Below are 23,112 nucleotides of genomic sequence, written 5' to 3'. Positions count from 1 at the left end.
TAACACACAGTGTCACATCTAAGCTGCACACAGAAGAAATCAGTGGTGGATAAAAAGATCCCTTGTCTTAGGTCCCCTAAAGAATCCTGGCCAACACCCAACACTGGTGCCTGGTGTCCAACAAGCTAAACCCATTAGAAGGACAGGAAATGGAAACCATTCCTCGGGTACAGCTCACCTGGTCAAACCTGTTCACGTCATTGGACAGCAGATTGACTATCTGGCCGGTGCTGGTCTCCCTCGTGGCTGAGTTGCTCAGGCGAAGTGCCTGAAATGAGAGAAGGAAACAGAGAACTGGATTCCTAGGGTGACACCAAGTCACTCTGAGGTCACAGCAAAAGGGAGCATGTTTTCATGGGCTCTTGAGTCATGTCAAGAGGAGCAGGATGACCCCGGACAGCAGGGCTTGGGCTTTTTTTTGGCTGCGCCCACAGCATGGGGAAGTGCTTGGGTCAGGGATCGAACCCAAGCTGCTGCAGTGACACCACCAGATCCTTAACCCTCTGTGCCACAAGGGAACTCCCAAACATAGGCTCTTTAATGTGGGGGCAGCCACACCCTCAGGGATAGTAAAGGGAGGAATAGGAGGTAGAAGCAACCCCCCCACCCTGATTGTTGATGACTTTGGACACACCCACATATAAAGGATACAGGTTTAGACTTAGGAGTCAACTAAAGTAAATCTGAGACACCGTTAAGTCAAGGATAATTTAGGAGGTGGAATTAACATCCACTCACTCCTGTACACAAGAGAGAAACTGGAGCTCCAGCTGTGGTGCAACAGGATCAGCAGTGTCTCTGTAGCACCATGATGCGAGTGTGATTCCCTGCCTGGCACAGTGGGTTAAAGGAACTGGCAATGCCACAGCTGCCACATACATCACAAATGTGGTTCAGATCTGATCCCTGGGCCTGGGAACCCCATATGCCTTGGGGCGGCCAAAAAACCTTAAAAATTCAAAAATAAAAGAGATAACTAAGAAGGACCTACTGTAAACCCCAAGGAAATCTACTCATTACTCTGCAATAACCTGTATAGAAAAAGAATCTAGATGTATATAACTGATTCACTTTGCTGAGCACCTGAAACTAACACAACATTGTAAGTCAACTACACTCAAAATTTTTTTAAAAATCAAACACAAACACCACTTCTGTCCGGGGGACCTGTGGTTTTTTGTTTTTTGGTTTTTTTTTTTTTTGGTCATTTTGCCATTTCTAGGGCCGCTCCCGTGGCATATGGAGGTTCCCAGGCTAGGGGTCGAATCGGAGCTGTAGCCTCCGGCCTATGCCAGAGCCACAGCAACGCAGGATCCGAGCCGCATCTGCAACCTACACCACAGCTCACAGCCACGCAGGATCCTTAATCGTTAACCCACTGAGCAAGCGCAGGGACCGAACCCACAACCTCATGGTTCCTAGTCGGATTCGTCAACCACTGCGCCACGACGGGAACTCCGGACCTGTGTTCTTAATGCCAGTCTGTTGACTTTACAAAACACACAGCCTGTGCCCCACAATCTACTTACTTGGTTAAAAGTTCTAACAAAACGCCCTAGAGATCTGAGGACCCTGAACAGACACCATGAGCTGTTTCAACAGACATCAGCTGGACCCGCTGATCCAAACAAAATGTCAAGTTCATAAAAATCTTATTTACTCCTGAAGGTAACAAAAAAATCATCAGGTGGGAATGTGAAATGATGTAGCCGTGATGGAAGAGAATATACAAATTCTGCAAAAAACTGAAAATAAAGTCAGCAGATAATCCAGCAATTCCACTTCTGGGGATGTACTCAAAAGGACTGAAAGCACGAACTTGAACATGTTTTTTGTACACACACCCATGTTCACAGCAGCCTTGTTCACAACAGACAAAAGGTGGAAACAACTCAAATGTCCTCTGACCACATGAACAGATACTCAGAATGCTGTATATACCAATCAATATTATTCAGCCTTAACAAGGAATTCTGATACTTGCTATATCACGAATGAACCTTGAAGACATGGTGCTTACATGACATAAGCCAGACACAAAATGACAAACATTGTTTGATTCCACTTATATGAGGCACCAAGAGCAGCCAAATTCAGAGAGAGAAGCAGCAGAATGGTGATGGCTGTGGGGGAGGGAACTGGGCAGTGAGTGTTTAATGGGCACAGAGATTCAGTCTGGGAAGAAGAAAAGGTTCTAGAGATGCACACGGCGACGGCTGGACCATAGCATGAATGCACCTAATGTCACTGAACAGCGCACTTAAGGAGTTGAGACGGTAAATGTCATGCTGTGTATATTTTAGCACAATAAAAAAAAAAATCAATGACCAAAAACCAAAAGTAATTTTATCAAAGCCGTGGAACAGTAAATAAATGACAAGTCACTTTTATATATGATACAGCCCTCAGAGTCATTTCAAATTCAGCTGAAGAGAGCACTAAAATGCTGAATGGGCCACAGTGGGAAGCTGGCAGATGTGCAGCCTTAGAGATCACCTTTAAAAGGGCCCAAGCCAGAGTTGCTGTTGTGGCTCAGAGGGTCAAGAACCCAACACAGTATCCATGAGTATGTGGGTTCGATCCCTGGCCTTGCTCACTGGGTTAAGGATCCAGCATTGCCACGAGCTGCTGTGTAGGTCACGGAATCGGCTCAGATCTGGTGTCACTGTGGCTGTGGCCAGGCCCTGGGCTCACAGGGCCACAAAATGGATGAGTCTCTGCTCCAGGAGAGAAGAGGAGGAAACAGATGTCATTTGGCTGACAAGAATAATCCCAAGAAACAAAAGCTCTAGGAAAGTACCAACTAAGGGAAAGAAATTAAATTTTCCGTTTAAATTGTTTGGTTTTAGCTTTCAATAAGGATTTCACTTGTTAACAAAAATTACATGTATTTAAGGTGTGCAGTGTGATGTTTCATATAAATACACAATGGGAAAAGATTACTGTAATAAAACCAACATCCATCAGCACACGCTGTCATCCTTTTTTATGTGAGAGCAGAGCACTTACCACCTACTTTCTCAGCAAATTTCAGGCATACACTACAGTTAAATAAGGATTTTTCTTTAATAAAGATGAAAGCCCAGGGTAAAAACGTATCCAGCATCAAGTTTATAAAATATTTCAATTAATGACATGGTGTATCTGTGTCAATTCCTTTGTAAAGACATCTAAAATCCCAACTCCTTTTATACTAGTTAAGATCAGGGTACACTATGGAATGTTACAGCATTTCTCATTACAAAATCACTGAACACATCAGATCAGGTATTATTAAAAGTGTTACAATGCACACTCGACAAAAAAGGAATACTGTATTAAGAAAATAACTTGACCGTGCACAAAAATAAACTCAAAATGGCTTAAAAACTTAAACCTGAGACAAGACACCATCAAACACCTCAAAGACAACATAGGCAAAACATTCTCTGATATCAACCTTATAAATGTTTTCTCAGGTCATTCTCCCAATGCAACAGAAATAAAAGCAAAAATAAACCCATGGGACCTAATCAAACTGACAAGCTTTTGTATAGCAAAGGAAACCATAAAGCAAACAAAAAGACGACTTACACAATGGGAGAAAATAGTTTCAAATGATGCAACCGACAAGGGCTTAATCTCTGAAATATACAAACAACTTATACAACTCAATAACAAAAAAGCCAACAACCCCAGTGAAATATGGGCAAAAGACCTGAATAGACATTTCTCCAAGAAGATATACAGACGGTCAACAAGCACATGAAAAAACGCTCAACATCCCTGATTATTAAAGAAATGCAAATCAAATCTACTATGAGGTACCACCTCACACCAATCAGAATGGCCATCATAATAAGACCACAAATAACAAACGCTGGAGAGGGTGTGGAGAAAAGGGAACCCTCATGCACTGTTGGTGGGAATGCAAATTCATACAATCACTGTGGAAAACAGTATAGAGGTACGTTAGAAAACTGTACGCAGAACTACCATATGACCCAGCAATCCCACTCTTATGCATATGTCTGGACAAAACGTTCCTTGAAAAAGACACATGCACCCACATGTTCATTGCAGCATTATTCACAATAGCCAAGACATGGAAAAACCATGTTCATTGAGATGAGTGGATTAAGAAGAAGTGGTATGTATACACAATGGAATACTACTCAGCCGTAAAAAAGAACAAAATAATGCCATTTGCAGCAACACGGATGGAACTAGACACTCTCATACTAGGTGAAATAAGTCAGAAAGAGAAAGACAAATACCATAGGATACCACTTATATCTGGAATCTAATACACAGCACAAATGAACCTCTCCACAGAAAAGAAAATCATGGTCATGGAGAACAGACCTGTGGTTGCCAAGGATGGAAGGAGTGGGATGGACTGAAATCTGGGGGTTCATAGATGCAAACTATTGCCTTTGGATTGGATAAGCAATGAGATCCTATTGTGTAGCGCTAGGAACTATATCTAGTCACTGATGATGAAGCATGATAATGTGAGAAAAAAGAATGTAAATATGTATGTGTGACTGGGTCACCTTGCTGTAGAGTAGAAAATCGATAGAACAGTGTAAACCAGCTATAATGGAAAAAATAAAAACCATTATTTAAAAAAAAGAAAATAGCTTGAATGAATAGCAACAAATTCTCTCCAAAATTACTAAAAATAATGCAAAATTTCAAGTTTTATCCCAAACAACTCATTATTTTTAATACTACTAAAAGCAATCATAGCTATAGAATATAGTGAGGGAGTCTGTATCTGGCATAGATCTCATTTACATTATTCTTTAGTTAATGCAATTATGTTGAAGAGGCAGTTATGTTAAATGTCATTTAAAGACAGAATCATACCCTTCCCCAAAACATTCTTTTCTACTAGATTTCATTTTATAGATTCAAACACTGATGTTCACTTTTAAATACCAGTTTCATGTAAACAAAGGTTTTAATGAACACCAAAAACAAAATTTCCATAAATACCACTATCAAATTTAGGCATGAAAACACTGAAAATCAATTTGATATTTTATTTCTTTTTCTTCTTTTTACGGCCACACCTACAGCACATAGAGGTCAAATCAGAGCTGCAGCTTCAGCCTACACCATAACCCCAGAAATACCAGATCCAAGCTGCATCTGCAACCTACACCGCAGCTTGCGACAACACCAGATACTTAACCCACTGAGCAAGGATCAGACCTGCAGCTTCATGGATACTAATCAGGTTCTTATCCCACTGAGCTACTATGGGCACTCCAACGTCATACTTTTAATACTTACTTTTAAATTATATTTTGTTACAAATTCAGTGGGTACCATGCAACAATGTGTGGCTAAAAGCTATCAAAGGCAGCCCTGACCTGATCTCAATACAAAACTTTTCATTATTTGCTGGTAAAATTAGGTTAAACAATAACAAAATTGGCTTAAGGCAAATAGCAAGCTTCTCTAGTAACGGGTAAATGATCCCAGTTACAATTTTTTTTTTTTTGGTCTTTATGTCTCTTTTAGGGCCACACCCACAGCATATGGAAGTTCCCAGGCTCGAGGTCCAATCGCAGCTGTAGCCACTGGCCTACGCCAGAGGCACAGCAACGCCAGATCCGAGCTGCAACCTATACCATAGCTCACAGAAACACCAGATCCTTAAACCACTGAGCGGGGCCAGGGATTGAACCTGTGTCCTCATGAATGCTAGTCAGGTTCACTGACTGTGGAGCCATGACAGGAACTCCCAAAACTGTTCATTTACAGAGAACTTGCCCAAAATACCTCTGATGCTTCAGGGGAGGTACACACTTTGGTGACAATGACACTTACCTTGCGGTAAATCATGTGGCACACGGCTACCCTCAGCCTCATCCCCACACGCTGAATGTGATAGAAGTACAAGTGGTGCAGAACAGCCCAGGTGAGCACGCAGACGCTCAGCCCTGCGGCGTAGGCCAAGGCTTCATGGAAGGCGGCAGAATCACTGGGATCGTAGTATTCCAAATAACTAATAATTTTCCCCAAAAGGACAGGCTGAACTATTCTGGTGCCCTCCTAAAGGAAAAAAGTCATATTGAGAAATTCAAGGCATACTGGTTTTTCTTAACACAAGCTGTACTTTTGTTATTAGCGTGTTAAAAAGACACTTTGACAATATGCTACATTCATAGCTAATCTAGGAAAAAATTATGCAGATCTGCTATCTTCTATGAGACAAGCAGAAAGCAGTTTTAACCTCAAACCAATTGTTTACATTCAAAGACGATAAATCCTTAGTACACTGTGCTCAGTACACTGGGGATGCTCAATAAATACCATAACCAGTGCTTTAGAACACACTTGACAAAATACCAAGTGAGTCTTGGCCTAAGATGAAGACGGAAAAAGGCGGCACAAGAACAGTGAGAAATTTGCTTCCTTGTGAAGGAGCCCCGCTGGCAGCTGTCCCTGTCCCCTGTGCGCTCAAGGCCCCAGCCAAGAGGAAGTCCAGGTGGCTCATGCACAGGAGACACGCTCTTGCCATCACCTTGTGCTTTAAGAGCCTTTATGAACTGAGACTTTGGCACAAACACAGATCCAATCCTTCCCTACTTGAGGTTCACGTGTCAGTAGATCAAGAGAATGGAGCCCAGATTTCCTTGGTGATTCACAAAGAAACCAGGCTTGGGAGGCTCCCAGGCTCTCAGTTCTGGAGGGCTGGGTTGGGGGGGTTATGTCTTTACCTCGTAGAAGCTGGGATGTTCCCTGGAATCAAAAGTTAAACATGCCATAGGCAAAGCTAAAAAATGATGTCTTCCATGGCTCTCCATCCAACATACACTGCAGGTGCTGGTTTGGGAGAAACACTATCCGTCATCTATCCCCCAAGACAAACATCAAATCCTAAACCAATGAGATGAGAGGCATGGGGGCTATGACATGAGTAAAACTTGAGGAAAGCAATTTTCTGTCCCAAAGTGAAAGGCAAAAGAACAGCAACACTTACCCACCCTTCGAAACAGCCACTCCACCCACAGCCTACTTCCTCCCTCTAATTACCATGTGTGAGGTCCCTTGTCCCCCATCAAGGACCCAGAGATTATCAGAGAAAGACAAATATATGACATAGCTAATAAGCAGAATCTAAAAAAAAAAGAAAGAAAAAGAAATGAATTTATTTCCAAAGCAGAGACTCAGAAACATAGAAAACAAACAACCAATGGTTACCAAAAGAAAAGGAGAGTGGAGAGAAGGTAAATTACGAGGTTGGGATTAACAGATACAGATTATACATGTAATAGACAACCAACGAGGACCTACTGTATAGCTCAGTAATGACCTATAAGGGAAAGGAACCTAAAAAATACTAGAGAAATATGTGTGCTGTGACATAAACCTGTAACTATGACAACACTGTAAATCAATTATACTTCAATAGAAATTTGTTAAAAAGCAAAAGATCGAATTCATGGAAAACTGGCCTAGGCATCAGAACATTTTGCTTCAGAAACCAGATCAGCCATCGGATGATGATGACTCCAAGCCCATCATAAGCCCTCGTGTGCCTCCAGGTCCTTATCCATGGAAATACCTGCCTTCTTTACTTCGAAGGAATCCTGAGAAAACTAAATGATATATAACAGCTCAGAGTGTTTTGAAACCAGCATAAAAACAAGTGTAGGCTATGATCACTTTACTACATAGAAGTCCTGGGAAGAAAGCTACTCAATTCTTCACGGCACAAGCTTGGAAAACTCATTTGCTGCTGAGAGGTGATCATGGAGAACATGACCTCTTGAGAAACCTCATTCATAAAAGCCAGCTTTTCCAGACAGTGATTAACCATTTCACTTCTAAGCATATTCTTAAAATTCCTGACCAATATGGAGCTCCCTTGTGGTACAGTGCGTTAAGGATGTAGCATTCTCACTGCAGTGGGATCCACTGGCCTGAAATCTTCCACATGCTGTGGGTGAAGCCAAAAAAAACCAAAAAACCATTCTGAGTGCAATCTTTAAAAAATGAGTCACCTATTTCCTGACTCCTTAAAATGGATTGAGGGGATGGGGGAACAAGTGAAATAGGTGAAGGAGATTAAGAGGTATAAACTCCCAATCATAAAATAAATAAGTCACGTGGCTATAATACAGCATAGGAAATAGAGTCAATAATATTGGAATAACTTTGTGTGGTGACAGGTGGTAACTACACTTATGATAGTCAAAATTCTCTAATGTATAAAAACATTGAGTCACTATGTTTGTACATCTGAAATGCAAGTCAATTATACATCAATTTTTTAAAAAATTTGATTCCACAATTGAAACTTACATAAAGCTTTAAAAAAAGATAAGGAAATTGGATTGGAAATCACTGCCCCCATTATGACGCAGTCACTGTGGACACCACTCACATCTAGTGGCTGATGCTATGTGCTCAGGAACCAGCAGGTGTACACAGCAGCTCTGCCCTGCAGGGCCCCTGTCCCCTTGGCTCAGTGCTCCCTCACCCCTCCCTTGCTGTGTGGTCCTCAGGGGCTGCTCAGGACCCACAGTGTCTCTGCCACCAGCAGCCACTCCTCAGCCTCCTGAGTGGAGGGGAGTGAGGGACACTTGGAAGAAAGGTTGGGGAATAAACGCAAAGCCCAGGGCAGCTCTTGGGGAACCAGCCCTGAATCGAGGCACAAAGCTCCCTGTAGACTCAGAGGGTCTGCTTCCTTCCTATCCATCAGCTGAGCTCCAGACGGAAGATTTCCACAAACACGTGCCTTCCTACAGCCTCCACCTGAACCAGAGACAATCAGCAAGCGTGGCCCTGGACAAAGGCCAAGTGGCCAGACAAGCCTGGGCCATTTCTAAAGGTCACAGGAATAGGTCACAACTCCAGCCACTCCTCCCCTCTCAGGGGAACCCACACTGGCTCTGTGAGGTCACCCAACTTCCACACCAGCAGCTTCAGAGAGAAGGCCCCAGATGATGTGGGGAGGTGACCTGTGTGTCTCTGGCCCATGAAGCAGCTGTAGTCCTGTGGAGGTGCACACAGGGGCCGGGCCTGCAGGGAGCTCACTGGCTGATCTGTTCTCATCAGGGGTGGCCTCCAGGAGCTCCAGGTTCAACATCAGCCTGGTACTCGCTTCTCTGAGCCTTACTGTCATCCTCAATCCTCATAGAACAGAGGTTTTCATACTTCAAAATCTTGACACTAAAAGCCTGGTCCTCAACTGGCATCACCTTCCCCTTCCCGTGGGCACTGCCAGTAGTACTGGGGGAGGCCCCACCTGTGCGGTCAGTGGTCACAGCACACTGCCTGGGAGTCACCAACAACATTGGCCTCAACAGCCAGAACAAGCAAGCACCCTCCTGGGAGAAAGGCCAGCTTCACATCACACTAATTTATCTGCTCCCAACCCAGGAACTGCCTGGTCCCACCCAGCCGTCACCCTAAGACCTCAGGCCTAGGGCATGTGGGAAAGTGGATTCAGACAACAGGACAGGAACACTGTCCACACCCCAGGGGCTGATCTGGGGTTCTCATTCCTGATGAGCAAATGCATCCCCAGATTCACAGAGACACCTCCTCTCAGCAAGCACCCACAAGCTCTCACTAAGTAACAACAGAGAGGACTCGGCCTGTGCCCAGATCATCAATGTCCCAACACAGTCACCACCCCAGACCCGCTGCCTTCCCACGGGTCCATCTCAACAAGCTGGTGTGTAACGGTGTCACAAGTGTGTGAATGGACGTGTAGACGTAGCTCACCAGGGCCGCCACAGCTCACCCACGTGGGGATGGTAAGGAGGGAAGGTGGCTTCTTCCTAAAGGCTCCTGACCCTGTGAACCCAGCACGACGCTGCTGCCAATGTCACACCCTTGGCACTTCCAGCTCCCGGAGGACGTGGTCACCTGGACGTGGTCCACCCTCATTTATGATCCCCAATCTGAGCCCCTGCTCCTGGGAGTTCTCAGCACCCTATTTATTTCCCTGAGGCCAATTCAGGGTGCAGGTGTCTGAGACCCTGGAGGCGAAGCTCTCAGGACGAGCCTCCCTGACCCTGGACAAGCCATCAGTCCTTAGACGGTCAGGCTCATCTGTCTTTATGCTTCGTGTAACCACAGGCACGCATGTAACCACGTGTACTCAGTGTCCTCTCTTCTAGAGTGGGGGTAACGTAACACCAAGGATTTCATGGACTAAGCCAAAGAAACAAAAGTGACAGTCCATGGAAAGTGCTCAGAGCAGTTGCTGACTACTTAAAATTGTTACTAAACTGCTAACAGTCCTGCTGCCACCACAAATACCACTGTAACTGAGATGAACCTACATTGCCATGAGTACTGTTAGTATTACTAGGGAGTATGAGCAGCTGGTACTGCTGAAAGTACTACTAGTACTGTAGAGATGAGCCCCTGTTACTGCTAGAGTACTGCTAGGACTACTACTGAGATGAGCCCTCAGGTCCTCCACTCCCCACCTTCCTGCCATGACCGCCCAACAACCACCCTCTGAAAGAGGGGCCAGCACTCTACCAGTGGCTGCCTTGTGCAGCCCCCGGGCTGGCCTTCCTGGACCCCAGCAGTGAGTATCACTGGGCTGGACAACTGTGGGATCAACACTCCCCCCTGCCCTTTACACAGCACTGCGGTACCTGGGGGGTCTTTGTCCTCTCAAAGGTGACACTCCGCCCCTGCACCTGTCCCCACCCTCTGGCACATGGTCAGCCCACCTTTGTCATCAGTGAGAACTCAGACTCCTGGCACCATCGGTCACCTGGGAGCTGACAGAGTCTCTGGTTTCTCCAGTGTGGGGGCAGGTTCACCTACCTGACCACCCTCTGCTCACGGGCCCTTCAGGACAACAAGAGCCACACCCACCTCCTACAAACCCCCTGCCCACCGTCCTCAGCCCAACAAAATTTACTGATGACAACTCACTACCTTCTCCAGCTAAACAGCCCTATCCTGGCAGCTGCCCCTCTGTCCCACTTGCTGTCACACACACAGGCTGCCCATGTCCCTAAGGTAGCACAAAGGTATCACAGAGAGCACGAGCCACCCAGGAGGAGGTGCAGCAGACACCCCGCAGCCACAGCCCACAAGAGGCCAGCTGACTGGCACTGTGCCCCCGGGGGGAGCGGTCTCACTGGGGACCTTGACCCAGACCCTTCAGGGTCACAGTGGTCACAAACCTCTCAGCTTCAGGCTTTGGTCTCCCTCTGGACACCCGCTCCTACACACTTGGCAAACGCCAGGCTGCCAAGCCTCCCCCTGCAACCAGCAACACCGCTGACAACCAGGGACAAAAACCAGAATGGGTGGGACACAGAATTCATGGTGAAGCTGGAGCTCCCCCCACAGGGAGCTGGGGTTTGGGGTACCCGGTCCATGGGGAAGGGGGTGCTCCTGGGAGCTCTGGGCAGCTTCAGCCCAGATCCAGGGCCCCAGTTCTGCTCCCCTGGAAGGACAGAGGTGACGACCCTTCTTAGGAAAACATTTATAAGATACTACCTGGTCAAGTTAATTATTTCTGAACACCAATAAAATGTCGTTATTCTGAACTCTGGTCCAAGTTTACTTCCCCCAAACCACAGGGCACATATTCCTTGAGGTTGTAGGATCTTGTTTTGGTCAAGGATCATTCTTAGCATTTACACAATTTATTGAGCACCAACAGTGTCTTAACATGGTATCAAATGGCCTTTCCTTTCAGTGCCATCCTTCCATGACACTGTGTTTTAATAAGGTGAAGATAAACAGCAATCCCCAGGAGGTCCAGTCCTTTACGCATCTGTGCATTCTAAACACAAACACAACCGCTGAGCTCCATCATCATCCCTAGACAAGACTTATCCTCAGACCTTCAACTACTGGCCTCTCTCCCCTCCCTCCCGTCCATCTCAGGACTGATCCACATTCACTGGAAAGCAAAGCACTGTATGCAAAAGCTTTACCTCAAGAAACGTAAAAACTCCCAAAACTAAATAGGGTTTCCAGTAACACTTGATGATGGCTTTCGTTAAAGAAGGCTCCCGTGCATCTTTCTCAGCTCTCGAACTTTCTCGATCCCAGTACCTGCGAGGAGACACAAAGCACAATAAAGGACAGCCTGCCCGCCACAGGGAACACAGGGGAGGGGCAGCGTGGAGACAAGCCTCTACTGCAGGGCCCTCTGTGACTGTCCCCGAGGGGCTGGCTAATGGCTTGCAGGCTCCTGAAGGCAGAGCGATGCAGACCCTGAAGCACCAGAACAACAGGCTTTGAGGGATAGAGGCCCAGTCTCAGGAAACACGTGCCTGCCAAGCTCCAATGGACTCACAGCACAGGAGCAGCCCAGGAGGGCAGCCGAGCTCCTCCAGGGACACCCCCTCGGGGACAGAGCCCGGCATCCAGGGCCTTGGCTGAGGGCCCCTCCTCTTCCACAAGCGCCCAGGACACACGGGGTCCCCAGCCTCCAGAGTCAGCTCAGCCAGGGCTCCGCCTGAGGGGCAGGGGTGAGCGTGCAGGGTCCGGGGAAGGGGGCTCCAGGAGAGCCCAGGGGAAGGCAGAGTCCACTCCCACCATCAGCCACACGGAGACCTGCTCCTGCTTCCTCCCCTGCGCCTCGCGGCCAGCTGCTCACCCTCGCAGCTCTTCTCCAAGGCGTGCGGAGCGATCTTCTGGAAGCACCGAGTACATGTCATCTTCCTCTAACCTCCGCTTGTAGCCAACTCGCAACAGGGGGGTTAGCCACCTGTTAAAATGGAGAGAAAAGGAGAATGACATGCATCCAAGCCAGGCATCTCTGTCTAATTAGAATCCTACATTCATGGGCTTTGTTAAAAAAAAAAAAAAAATTACATTTTAAATATAGAGAGATATGGGAGGAAAATTCTTAGATATGTTTACACACACACACACACACCAGCTATAAATCCTGAAAGACCCTGGAAGCAATGACACACTGGTACAAAGAGCACTCCAACCCCCAGATCTCGGGTTTTGTTCTTTTTTAATGTACACAATTATATTATCTTTTTTCTTGTGATGACAACTTTTAAGGTCAACTCTCAGCAGCTTTCAAATATGCAACACAGTGTGATTAACACAGTCATCATAAAGGCCTCTACATCCCCACCACTTATTTACTTTATAATGGGAAGTTTGGGCCTTAGGCCCCTTCATCCAGATCTTGACTTTCTAACATGTTTCTTCCCTAAGGGAACCAAGGCTCCTTGAAGCAATGGCTGGTCCCACGCTTGGGCAGTCTGGGTAAGCGCCTGATGATTAGCTTGTTGGGTGTAAGGTAAGGGCCTGACATTAGGCTTTGGAGACACGCACTTCAGAGACATCCATCTCCCATGAACACATGCCAGCCACACGATGAGATAAAGAGCCCGGCCACCCCACCCATGAAGTCCCCCGTTTTCAGAAAGCTCTGGGTGACCAGATAACAAACCATTTCACTGACTGCTTGCTTTTGCCTTCCCACACTTTAATTCCCTCTCTTGCGTTTTAAATACACCAATAAACAGTGAGTACACAAAATCCTAGACACCCCACCCTCCACCCCCAAAAGGCAGAACCCAAGCCCAGGCTTGCTCATACGTTCTCTTTCTCTCTACCCAGGATCTCATTGTGTGGCCCCAGGTGTGCCTTGAACCCTGTAGGACACGTGAGTGATAAGCCTTGTCATTTCAAAGTTCCCTTATGGTTGTTGCTGAGACGCGTCTCACAATTGTAAGAACCACAAGGGCCAGCCCAGTCATAACACTGGCTCCAAAAGGGCCATGTCTGTGGGGGCTGCCGGAACCAGTACACACCCAGGTGAGCAGCGCCCCAGGCATGCCCACCCAACAGCATCGCTATCAACAGACCAAGACCCACAGGCAGAGAAGGTCCATGATGGGCCTGGGACCTCTTGCACCATCAAGTGAGGAAGCGCTCAGGAATCGTGAGGATGTGTAGAAAGACAGAGAAGCCAGCTTGAATGGCTCTCATACACAAACCTGGGATACTGTCAGCATCATGACAAATACGTGGCAATGAATGACAACCCATTAAATAATGAAAGACTCCAGGAGTCCTTACTGCTATGTTAACAGGAGAGAAAGGAAATCTCTTGCAAAAGAATGCAAACATAAAAGGAATCCTGGAGTCAGAAGATTATCAATGGAAGTTAAATTAGTGAGGATGATATTGACATTATCTCAAATTATCTTTCTGCTAATTACTTCTTAAATATAAACGGAAAAATCAGTAACTGTACAGATGATATCCCCAAAAAAACTCTATTCAAATCCATTATGCATTATGTAAATAATAATGATTAATATGCAGAGTGAGCCCAAAGATTCATACCATTTTTCTGATTTTACCAAGGTAAGGAAATTTCCAAAGCCAGACAATAACAACCCATGAAAGCAGAGACCACATTTCTTTCATTGCATTGTTCCTGGGACAATACAGGTACACAGGAGATGCTCAAGAATGATGGGTGGAATAAATGAATATCCATGAATCATTAGAGAAGCAAGAAGAGAGACTGAGCTTCAGGTTTCGCACACCCTGTACCTTGGCACCTCTAAAGAATCCTAGTCCAGGAGTCTGAAGACCAGACTATGGTGCCAACAGTGGTGCTGAGGACCCAGGGCCCCAACTGTGTCCCCCTCCCCTCCTCCACTCCAGTCCAGCATCTCCATGACCCTCAGTATCTCTAGGTCAATTTCCTTCCAAAACACAAGTGTAAATCTGTGAGCGTTACCCTTAAAAAGGTTTGCAACACGTTGGGCCAGTTACCCTATAGTTATCACTCCAGACAAGGCTCCAGGAACCAGCACTGGGGCTGAACCACATGATGATGCCCAGCCCTGAAAGGAGCTCTTTAAATTCTGCTCACACAGGAAAAGATGCTTGACATCAGTCATCCTTAGGGAAATGCAAATCCAAACCACAATAAGATATCACCCCACACATATTAGAAGGGCTACTATGAGGAAAAAAGAAAGGAAGAGAAAACAAGTGTTGGTGAGGATGTGGAGAAACTGGAACCCTTGAACCCTGATGGGGGAGTGTAACATGCTGTGATCACAAAGGACAAACACTGCATGATTCTACTTCCATGAGACAACACAGTGCAATCAAATTCATAGGGAAACAAAGTAGCACTGGGGTTGTGGGGGGCTGGGAGGAAGGGGAGAGGCAGTTTGTGTCTGATGACGCATTAATGTAGAATGAAAAGAATTCTGAGGAGTTCCCATCGTGGCACAGAGGAAATGAATCCAATCAGGAATCATGAGGTTGTGGGTTTGATCTCTGGCCTCGCTTAGTGGGTTAAGGATCCCGCGTTGCCGTGAGCTGTGGTGTCTAGGTCATAGACGTGGCTCAGATCTGGCTGTGCTGTGGCTGTGGCATAGGCCAGCAGCTGTAGCTCTGATTAGACCCCTAGCCTGGGAACCTCTATATGCTGCGGTGTGGCCCTAAAAAGCAAACAAAAACTAAAACAAATTCCCAACAAGCAGTTCCCACTTGTGCGAAGGGAAGCACCAAGAAGGAAAACACAATGTGTGTTTATCCAGGTTTATTTGGCCATAAAAGAGGCTCTGGAGACCTCGCCCAGCCTCCATCTACAGTATTTGGATTTCTGACTATTAATGAAGAACAATAAGATTAATATAAGTGGTATTTTGAAAATGGTGCAAAGAGTCCTGGTTTGAAATTAAACATTTGTATGCATTCGCTATCGCTAGTTAGCATTAGTTTCTAAGGGCCTAACACAACGGACCCCTAAACCATCTCAGCACTCAGCCAGTTCGCATCCACCTCATGTCATCTGCTTCGCTGCCAATAGCCTCCAAAGAGTCTACCTTGATCCCAGCAGCCGTTTCCACAACAGCACTCCCTTTGCAAGGTGACAGTTCACTGACTGAGACACAACCAGCATCCAGGGAGCCAAGATTTAACCACTCCCTGATGGGACAAGCACATCTGGTCCCTGCTCAACCCTCATCTCTGGGGACAGGTCGTGCACTAACCCCCCAACCTGCTGCCTCTGAGACGAGGGTGGGAGAGAAATGCAGAGCTCACCCCAGAGGCCTACTGTGCAGGATGGCGGGGACATTGCCAGGGAGATTCTAAGCAGACTGGACATTCCAGTGTCCAGCTGGATATGGTACAGAAACTGTGCCACTGATTTCCAATAATGGGGAAGAGGAAGAATTATTCAATAAACCATGATGGGAAAATGGGTTGTTTTGGGGAAAATGGGGCCTATCTTATAGCAAATACTAAAACAAATTCTAGCTGCCTTATTCTTAGAAATGAAACAAGAGATAAAATAAAATGCTTACAAAGACTTAGATGACACTAGGAATTTAAAAAGACATTTTAAAAATCAACAGGAGAAACCAAAAAGAAAAGCTCAATATAATTAATGTTATACAATTTAAAACCTCTAAACCAAAGGACAAATGAAAATCTCAAAAAGTATTTTATGCATTATTGCAACTTGAGTCAAAAATATAAATCCTGGAGTTCCCATCATGGCACAGCAGAATTGAATCCGACTAGGAACCATGAGGTTGCAGGTTCACTCCCTGGGCTCGCCCAGTGGGTTAAGGATCTGGCATTGCCATGAGCTGTGGTGTAGTTCGCAGATGCAGCTTGGATACTGCATTGCTGTGGCTGTGCCCTGGGCCAGCAGCTGTAGCTCTGATTCAAGCACCTAGCCTGGGAACCTTCATATGCCATGGGTGCAGCCCTAAAAAAGCAAAAAAAAAAATTATGTGTGTGTATCTCATAGGAAAAATAATCTAGTAAAAGACAATTCAGGAGTTCCCATGATGGGTTAAGAATCCAATTGCAGTGGCTCAGGTCACTGCAGAGGCATGGGTTTGATCCCCAGCCTAGCACATTGGGGTAAAGGCTCCAACATTGCTACAGCTACAGTGTAGATTACAGCTGCAGCTTGGATTCAATCCCTGGCCCAAGAACTTCCACATGCCTTGGGTGGGACCAAAAAAAGAAAAATTTCAAATGACTACTGAAATCATTTTTTAATTTAGACCTAGAAAAAAATGTAATTCTGTACACAGAGTTGACAATGAAATAAGCATACAAATAGCTGTCAAGAGGGCAAAATGGGCTGAAAAGATGTAAAATATTTGGGCCTTCCATCAATTATTAAACTACTTCTTAGAATATAGAAAAAGCAAAGATCCACCAAAATACATAGTCATGGACATGCATCACATCATAACTAGCAATAAACTGTGCTAAACAAAAGTGAAAGACTGCATAAATTGCAATTAAATACCATGTTTAAATATTATTAAATGCCACAAATAAATGTTAACCATAGAAAATTAAGAAGTAATTAGGATGACCAAGGAGATGAAAGACTTATATGCTGAGAATTGTAACATATTACTCAAGGAAATTAAAGAGGATTCAAAGAAATGAAAAGATACCCCATGCTCCTGGCTTGGAAGAATTAATATTGTTAAAATGTCCATACTACCCAAAGCAATCTACAGATTTGATGCAATCCCTATCAAATTACCCATGACATTTTTCACAGAACTAGGATAAATATTTCAAAGATTTATATAGAACCATAAAAGACCCAGAATGGCCAGAGCAATTCTGAGGGGGAAAAAAAAAAAAACAGGAGGTATAAATTGCTCAGACTTCAGACAATATTACCAAGTTACAGTAATCAAGACAGTGTGGTACTGCTACAAAAAACAGACATACAGACCAAAGGAATAGAATAGAGAGCCAAGAAATAAACCCAGACACCTATGGTCAATTAAACTTCATCAAAGGGGGCAAGATTATAAAATGGGAAAAAGGCAGTCTGTTCAGCAAGCGGTGCTCATGCCATGCGCAAAAATAAAATAAACTCAAAATGGCTAAAGACTTAACCATAAGACACTGTAATTCTGCTAGGAGAGAATATAAGCAAAATATTCTCTGAAATAAACTGTACAGCCCAATAAAAACAAAACAAATAAATGGGACGTAAGCAAACTTACAAGCTTTACGCAGCAAAGAAAACCATTAGAAAAAAAGAAAAGATGAACTACAGAATGGGAAAAATATTTGGAAACGATGCAAATAACAAAGGCTTGATCTCCAAAATATACAAAAAACCCATACAACTCAAAGCAAAGAAAACAAACAATCCAAATGAAAAATGGGCAGAAGACCTAAACAGACATTTCACCAAAGACAAATGGATGGGCAGCAAGCACATGAAAAAATGCTCAATGTCACTAATTTGTAGAAAAATGCAAATCAAAACTGCAATGAGGTACCACCTCACCCTGGTCAGAATGACCATCATTAATAAGTCTACAAATAATAAATGCCAGAGAGGGTGTGGAGAAAAGGGAACCCTCCTACACTGTGGGTGGGAATGTAACTTGGTACAACCACAATGGAAAACAATATGGAGATTCCTCGGAAAACTCAGTATAGAACTACCATATGATCCAGCAATCCCACTTCTGGGAATATATCTGGACAAAACTATAATTCAAAGGATTCATGCACCTGTATGTTCATAGCAGCACTATTCACAATAGCCAAAACATAGAAGCAACCTAAATGTCCACAGACAGATGAGTGGATTAAGAAGGTGTGGTATATATACACAATGCCATTTGCAGCAACATGGATGGAACTAGAGATTCTCATACTAAATAAAGTCAGAAAGAGAAAGACATATGATAGCACTTATATCTAAAATATGGCACAAATGAAACTACAGGAAAGAAACTCTCTCACCAACATGGAGAATGGACTTAGAGTTGCCAAGGGAGGGGGAGTTTGAGGTTGGCAGGTGCAAATTATTACATTTAGAATGGATAAGCAATGAGGTCCTGCTGTAGAACACAGGAAATTATATCCAATCTCTTGGGGTAGAACATGAAGAAATATGAGAAAAAGAAAGTGTATAGATACGTACGACGGGGTCACTTTGCTGTACAGCAGAAACTGACACAACACTGTAAATCAACTACTCTTCAATTTTAAAAAGAGGGCGAAAAAAGAAGAAATTGGCATTCAAAGCTACTTACTTTTATAGAAAAGATGTGTGCGCCCACACAGGTGTGCACAAAGATTTTAGGGCAAAGACTAAGCAACAACCAAAATATCACCACGTACACATGGATAATAGAAATAAATCCTTATAACCTCTTCTTCTATAGTTTTAAGTTTCTTAAATAGGAAAATATATGGAGTTCCCGCAGTGGCGCAGTGGTTAACGAATCCGACTAGAAACCATAAGGTTGCGGGTTCAATCCCTGGCCTCGCTCAGTGGATTAAGGATCCTGCATTGCTGTGAGCTGTGGTGTAGGTTGCAGACTCGGCCAAGATCCCGAGTTGGGGTGGCTACTCGACCCCTAGCCTGGGAATCTCCATATGCCGTGGGAGCAGCCCTAGAAAAGGCAAAAAGACAAAAATAAATAAAATACTATGTCTTCTCTTAAAAAGAAAGAAGGAAAATATACATTCTTTTCTAAAACCTACAACAATTACCAGGAGCCACAATGCACTTCTTATCCTAGACCCTAAGTCCAACCTGTGCTGTGAAAACACTAAAAACACAAGTGAGGTCATTTGCATAAAAGTCGGTCAGCTAGTGTTACTGGCATCATTTATCATTTTGGAAAGCAGATCAAAATCAAAGAGAAGAAAATCAAATACCCAACGAGGGATGAAAACTCCGTTTTTCTCTACAAGGTGGGCTTGTCTCCGGGCGCCACTTCCTGGCTGGGTTCGTTTCCCGGGACAGCGAGTGGGGGACACAAAGCATCACTGAGGCACCTCAGACTTGAAACCCAGGGTGGCAACCATGATTAACAACTAACTTCACAAAAGTCTAGGCCCCCCCCCCCTTTTTATTTAGCCTCCCTCCTTGGAATTGGACAGTTCCCAGGACAGGGATCAAACACACACCTGAGCAGTGACCCAAGCCACAGCAGTGACAATGCTGGAGAGAGAACCTGCTGAGCTACCAGATGCCCCTTTTAAAAGTTAATACTGAAAGAACAAAGCCACTAGGAGGAGTGGCTAAAAGCAGTAGCCAGCCTAAACCTCCCATCAGAATCACCTGGAACCTTGTTTAAACCCCACCCCCAGTCCCGTTCCCTGTTGCCCTTATTTGCACCTCCCCCTTTGAGGACCACTCTGGGGATAGGGTCCCTGAGGCCTGTGGGGTCGTATCTGGATCTCTAGCCTTGAGAGAAGTGGTGGGTGGTCTCAGTCCTGGCATGTGTCGGAGGCCAAAGCAAAACATGCTCAAGAACAGTGTCCACATCCACTAAATAAAAATCAGTGTGTTTTGTACCCACATGAAATTTGCCACAACTAGGTACCAAGACATACAGTGAGAGACGCACCTGGACAAAGGAAGGAGGAAGAGAGACATGGTCAGAGACACAGGCACAGAGGGAGCCACACAACTGGAACTCAGCTGTCACCAAGGAACATGGGGAAAGTGGGAACATTATTGGAAGATGGCAGTGGTCCGGGGCATTAATTAGAGCACTAATTAGATAAAGGAAGCTGTTCTTAAGTTACTTGCTTAGGAAAAAAGGCTGCAGCTTTGGTTCAGAATTGCAAATTTCTGAGCAGCATTGGGGAAGCCAGCTAAGGGTGGGGTGGGGAGCATCCCAGACCCTTCCCCACAAGGGGTCAGCCCTCCTGGGCAGCCTGGGCTCTCAGCCTCCCTGCCTCCTGCTCCCCCTGCTCCCAGGTACAGGAGGCTGGTGGGAAGGTGAGCAGCAAAGCTGGGGCACCTGGCACCCCAGCTACCAGGTCCCGGGTCTCCCTCCCAGGCCTCCCTTGCCCTGACCCTCAATCCTCAGTCCCTGAAAAATGCCAGTGGCATCAGGCCAGGCCCCCTTGGCAGCTGGGTGTCGCATGTTCAGCTGGGCGCTCACCAGAAGAACAGGCTCGAGCAGACGTTCCCGTCCTGCAGCGGGTTGGGCTTCCCCATCTTGCCCACCTGGGTGGGCGTGGGCTGGAGTCACGCTGTTCTGGCTGTGATGTCACTCCCGCTGCTCCTGGAGGCTTGGCCACCAAGTAGGTCTGCTGGGCAGGAGCCTGAAGTCCACCTCCTTCTGGGAGTGAAGCACCTATGGCTCGCCTCGCTTCTGCTGCCCAGGGCCACTCCCTATGCACCAGCCACAATTGCATCTACCTGTAGCCCTGAGCCCCAGAGCCTAGATCAGTACAGAGCAGCCAGACCAAGGGGTGGCCAGGCAGGCACTGCCAGGAGCCACACGCTGTTGCGAGGCGAGGCCTCCTGCACAGTAGAAGGCGGCGGGTAAAGAAACTGCCAGGCACTTGGTGTCAGGGGCCTGGGCACCCAATTTCCAGCATCCTGCAGTGAACTCCACTGAAGTGGGTGCTCTGAGCCCAGGACCCACCCAGAAGGTGGAGAGGGGAGGTGCAGGCTCTATCAGCTCCCTCTGCTCAGAACCCACCCCCTCAGTTGTGGAGAAGACCCGGAAAAAGCTGCAGAGGGAGATAACAGCCCTTCCCCTGGGCAACCTGACCTCATCAGGACCAGACAAGGATGCAGCGGGAGGTTCTCCAACTATAACCCAGCAGGACCCTATGGGGCCTTCCAGGGATAGACACCCCCACCCATGTCCTCTGCCTGCCTCTTGTTTGGAGAAAAGCTTTAGTCTGCCACCTCCTCTGAGTTACAAAAGGCTGGCTCAGGAATCAATGACTGAAAAAATGTGAACATGTAATAACAAAAAATATTAAGTGACAGCTCAGCCACATAACAGTCACAGAGTCTTTAGTTTCTCCCTGAAGGATACAGAAAGCAGTGTCTGACGCACATCTCTGACTTGTTTTGTAGATACTAAAACCCCCACCAGATGGAAGGAATGAGCTGCCTGATGACCATGAGCAGGGAGCCCTCAGACCACCTGGAGCCTGAGGACTGAGGATGCTAAACCGCTTGATGCCACTCTGGTCCCTCACCACGAACCAGTCAGAGAACAGTGCAGGAGCTGATCACATGCCCTGGACTCTCTCCCTCACCTTGCCTTCAAACACCCTCCTCTGAAATCCCCTGGGGAGTCTGGGTCTTTTGAGCATGATATGCCTGTACTCCCTGCCTGGCCCTTGCAAAAACCTTCCTCTGCTCCAAACTCCAACATTTCAGTTTATTTGGCATCACTGTGCCTTAGGCGCAGGAACTTGGGTTGGACAACACAACCTGCAACCAAGCCCTCAACTGACCAGCATTTAGCATAGATTATGTTTGTTTCACTGCAAGACCTAAAGAAAGGTAACCGAAGCTTAGAGGAGCTCACATGATTTAGGAAGATGAATGCATGCTGTCCTGGGGACAGGCTTTGGGCATCTCACATGCTGCACTGTGCTGGGACCTCTGTGAGCGTCTGCTGCCCTCCTAGACTGGGAAAGGGAAATAGGACGCGACAGAGAGAGACTGCCTGATGATTGCTTTCATCGTGTGCTCAGATCGTGGCCGAATAACAGCAACATATGTTACAGAATCCAGGTTATGCCTATTTCTGGAGAACTTACCTCACCCTTCACTTTAATAATGCCCTATTCAAGAAGGCGTTATCATCTCCATTTTACAGATGAGGGAGATGAGGCTCAAGGACAGCACTTGTCCAGGGTCTTAGAATCGGGAAGTGATGAACCCTGGTTTGGCCTCCAGTCCACGTCCAGCAAGGTCTGTCTCACAAGAGGATGGACAGTGTGCATAAAAAGAGCCCAGAATATGCTTTTTAACTGAATAAATGACTGTAGGGCTCAATGAACAACATCTTGGGCTCTTACAAGTCTTTAGTTATTTCTGTAGCCATCTTACAGCTCAGCAGTCTCTTCCATTCCACCTAGATGAAGAAAGATCAAAGTTCATGAAGCTTATAACAAGATCTATTATTTTTCTGATAGTTTACTGTGTGCCTCAGCTACACTGATGATATCAGCAATGGTCTGGGCTTCAGTTATACAAGATGAATAAGTTCGGGAGACCTAATGTACAGCAACGTAGCTATAGCTGACAATATTGTGCTGTGTACTGTTTTGTTTTGTTTTTTTGCCATTTCTTGGGCCACTCCCGCGGCATATGGAGTTTCCCAGGCTAGGGGTCCAATCGGAGCTGTA

The 23,112-nt window shown here is 45.8% G+C and overlaps 1 protein-coding gene across 1 annotated transcript in view; it reads right to left on the bottom strand.

The window, feature by feature from the left end:
- LOC125113257 (ATP-binding cassette sub-family C member 4-like) overlaps nt 1–21,149 on the bottom strand; it is a 146,387-nt gene extending 125,238 nt beyond the window's left edge. Inside the window, exons 1-5 of the mRNA XM_047755821.1 lie at nt 20,895–21,149; nt 12,587–12,697; nt 11,919–12,039; nt 5,821–6,045; nt 179–268 (exon numbers count right to left, since the gene is read on the bottom strand). Of these exons, the coding sequence (XP_047611777.1) occupies nt 179–268; nt 5,821–6,045; nt 11,919–12,039; nt 12,587–12,697; nt 20,895–20,950 (603 nt within the window). The 5' untranslated portion in view covers nt 20,951–21,149. The remainder of the gene's footprint in view (nt 1–178; nt 269–5,820; nt 6,046–11,918; nt 12,040–12,586; nt 12,698–20,894) is intronic.
- Nucleotides 21,150–23,112: the final 1,963 nt, after the last annotated feature.

The sequence above is a fragment of the Phacochoerus africanus genome, chromosome 13 (genome assembly GCF_016906955.1).
Source record: "Phacochoerus africanus isolate WHEZ1 chromosome 13, ROS_Pafr_v1, whole genome shotgun sequence".
Lineage (NCBI taxonomy): Eukaryota > Metazoa > Chordata > Mammalia > Artiodactyla > Suidae > Phacochoerus > Phacochoerus africanus.
This window is presented reverse-complemented; position numbering and strand designations above follow the sequence as displayed.